We start from the raw sequence: 2,995 nt of genomic DNA, 5'->3' as shown, positions 1-2,995 counted from the left end.
GCAGTGATTCGGGTGTAATGTAACTTAATACCAATCCCTCCTGTTTATTAGTGAACCAATGAGAGTTCGAAGCTACCACCCCTTCTATTCAGAAAACGATTTAGTATCAGAAACTGAGATTAAGTTTCAAACCAAAAAAACAAGTAAAAATCCTACGATGAAAGTTGAGCGATACTTCAGTTTGAATTAACGGTGGGATACCCTAATCACTTAACAAATGTTAAAACGGAAAGCAAATATAAATCTAAAGGTTGGATCGTAATCTTATTCACGTACTGTATATATTCTTACCACAGATTCGAAAGAGGAATTTTTTTTCTCTATCTTGCCTCGCATTTCTTTGTAAAGAAATGGAAGAGAGCTCGGGTTCGCCGGTCTCCCCAGCGGATAGCTCAGTTACCAGCGAGGAGGAGGTGGATAAACAGCAGAGAATATTCGGAAGGAAGAGGAATCGTAAGAACCTAAACGGGGACTGTGGAATCTGTTCAGTTAAGCGGGGCAAAAAATCCAGTCCCAGCAGCACGCAGTCATACGAGGAGCTCCAGAATCAACGGGTTTTAGCGAATGTAAGGGAGAGACAGAGGACCCAGTCTCTCAACGAAGCCTTTGCTTCTTTACGGAAAATCATCCCCACGCTACCGTCCGACAAACTGAGCAAGATTCAGACACTGAAGCTGGCGTCCAGATACATAGATTTTCTCTGTCAGGTACTACAAAGCGACGAGATGGATAACAAGATGTCAAGCTGCAGTTACGTCGCTCACGAAAGACTCAGTTACGCTTTCTCAGTGTGGCGGATGGAGGGCGCATGGTCCATGTCCGCGTCCCAGTAGCCTCCAGTACGCTCCGTAATGCCAGGGGTAGGTTCCGACAGTCACAGACACATATTCTCTTTCAAATGAAATGATGATTATTTGTACTATTAATAAGCCGTCCCAATAGTAATAATATAGTCTATGCAACAATTAAATATTATGCAAAACAATTAATTAGAGAGAGAAGTAGCCTAGTAGCCTACTATTCGACAAAACATGAAGTACTGTAGGTGTAAATAAAATCTAACATAGTCCATAATGACTACCTCTATTTTTAGGCTCTACTCCTATACGCCCTGTGATAGCAAACCATACTATGATTATGATTATAAAATCACTAATCACATAAAATCACATAAAATCACATAAAATCACATAAAATCATTAATTCTTTTTGTAATATATCAAACATCATGTACAATGAAGGTCATGCACATTCTGCAAAATACATGGACCAGGGAATAGTCCGGAATAGTGCAGGAGATGTTGACAATTAATTTATGCCACGGATTGTTTAATGGCACGGAATATACTGAAGACAAGGACTAATTAACTATGAAAGCCCCACATGACTATTTTGGATCTATTATTGAGTTGTTAGACCGCAGGCATGTTAGTGCCTGAGATTATTGAATATGAATTATTCTGCATGCAAACATCCAGTGGCTTGCACTCAAAATAGCTCTAACCCCAAGCTCTTAAGATTGCATTTCCTTTCAAACAATATAACCTGTGCATAGCTATGAGAGTTAATTGATAAAAGATGTGCTGTCAAAAGGCTAATATGCCTTTGTTATTAATGCAATCAGATTTTGTAATTGCCATTTTAAATGGCTATTACATGAAACAGTGGCTCAATTAAAGTAACAAGATATATAAATACAAATACAAGTGCAACAGTCATAGATTAAAATACAAAGTACAAAAAGGGACTAAAAGATTACGACAGGTGAATAGATCAGGGTACTCCCACAGAGGAGTCAAGGTACAGTCTGAAGAGATTGCTTATTACAATAGGCTACATAGTAATGACAGATTATATCCATAATAGTATCCCATAAAATACCCACATTTATTGGAGATATTGTTAAAAATTTATCCAGAAATTGTGAACATGTACCATCCATCAGATAAGCACCAAGCAGGTGTCAGCAATTGCCTAATATACATATAAAGCAAACCCTTATATTTGTTTCCATTTGACTTTCAGCACTTTAACAAGTACAAAGGGAAAATTACAACTTTATAATCACAAACGTCTGAAAACTCATACAACACAGTGACATAATACACATGTAACTGTCTTAGCCAAATTAAACCAGCCTTGCTTTGCTTGCTTTGGTCTGAGAACAGCTGAACAGTGTGCCTACATAAAATATCTTCATTGGTTTATGGGTTTATATTTCAATTTTTAAAGAAAGAAAATAAACATTACATATTGGTGTAAAATTTTAGGTTGATTTTAAACAAAGACTGCTGCTTGAAATGCACATAAGTGGAGGTCATCAGTGTACGGAAAGGAAGGAAACAAAAATGCGATATCACAATGACATGCAATACGTGCAATGTTAATGAGTAATTTATACTGTTGTCTGTAATAATCTATATGTAATCAAACTGGGATTCTGATGTCGCCTGTCATACGTGAGTGACAAATAGCCTAAATACTAAATTATGACTAGCTATAGCAGGCTATAACCATTTCTTTCCATAAGATGGACGTTGAAATGTATCAGTTGAAAAAACATCAATAGCCTACTCAATGTGGCTTTTGTTCGTCAGCAATTTCCCACATACACTGGCATTTAAATAACAAAGCCTCTCTGGTAGTATTCCTGCTATCTGACATCTTGTGATGCATTTCCCCTTATATTTTATAGCCTGATTCATTCAACGACTAACGACACGAAATGACTTCAGCGAGAACCAGGGGACCTCAAAAACCTAGACGAAGGGATGCAGCATGTCGGTCGGACCCGTGGAGCACGAAGCCTGGATTTTCGCAGAGTCTGGCAGAGTCTGACTTATTGTCATTATCAAAACAGTAGGCCTAATGTATGCACGTTTTAAGCAATTATTGTAAATATTTGATAAGTTATAATAAGAATACATTTTTAGGCATCAATACAAGTGGAGCAATTTATTTTATTTTCGATGAAGGCCTACTTTCATATGCCTTC

At 37.4% G+C, this 2,995-nt stretch overlaps 1 protein-coding gene across 1 annotated transcript; it reads left to right on the top strand.

The window, feature by feature from the left end:
* Nucleotides 1-350: 350 nt before the first annotated feature.
* Nucleotides 351-833, top strand: LOC133123495 (twist-related protein 2-like). The gene has a single exon (XM_061233965.1). The coding sequence runs from the start codon at nt 351-353 to the stop codon at nt 831-833; it is 483 nt and encodes a 160-aa protein (XP_061089949.1).
* The last annotated feature ends 2,162 nt before the right edge of the window (nt 834-2,995 follow it).

The sequence above is a fragment of the Conger conger genome, chromosome 3 (assembly GCF_963514075.1).
Source record: "Conger conger chromosome 3, fConCon1.1, whole genome shotgun sequence".
NCBI lineage: Eukaryota > Metazoa > Chordata > Actinopteri > Anguilliformes > Congridae > Conger > Conger conger.
The sequence above is the reverse complement of the archived record's forward strand: the minus strand, read 5'-3'. Positions and strand labels throughout refer to the sequence as shown.

What these genes read in the sequence shown, in the direction of transcription:
- LOC133123495 (XM_061233965.1), top strand. Translation starts at nt 351, where the DNA reads ATGGAAGAGAGCTCGGGTTCGCCGGTCTCCCCAGCGGATAGCTCAGTT.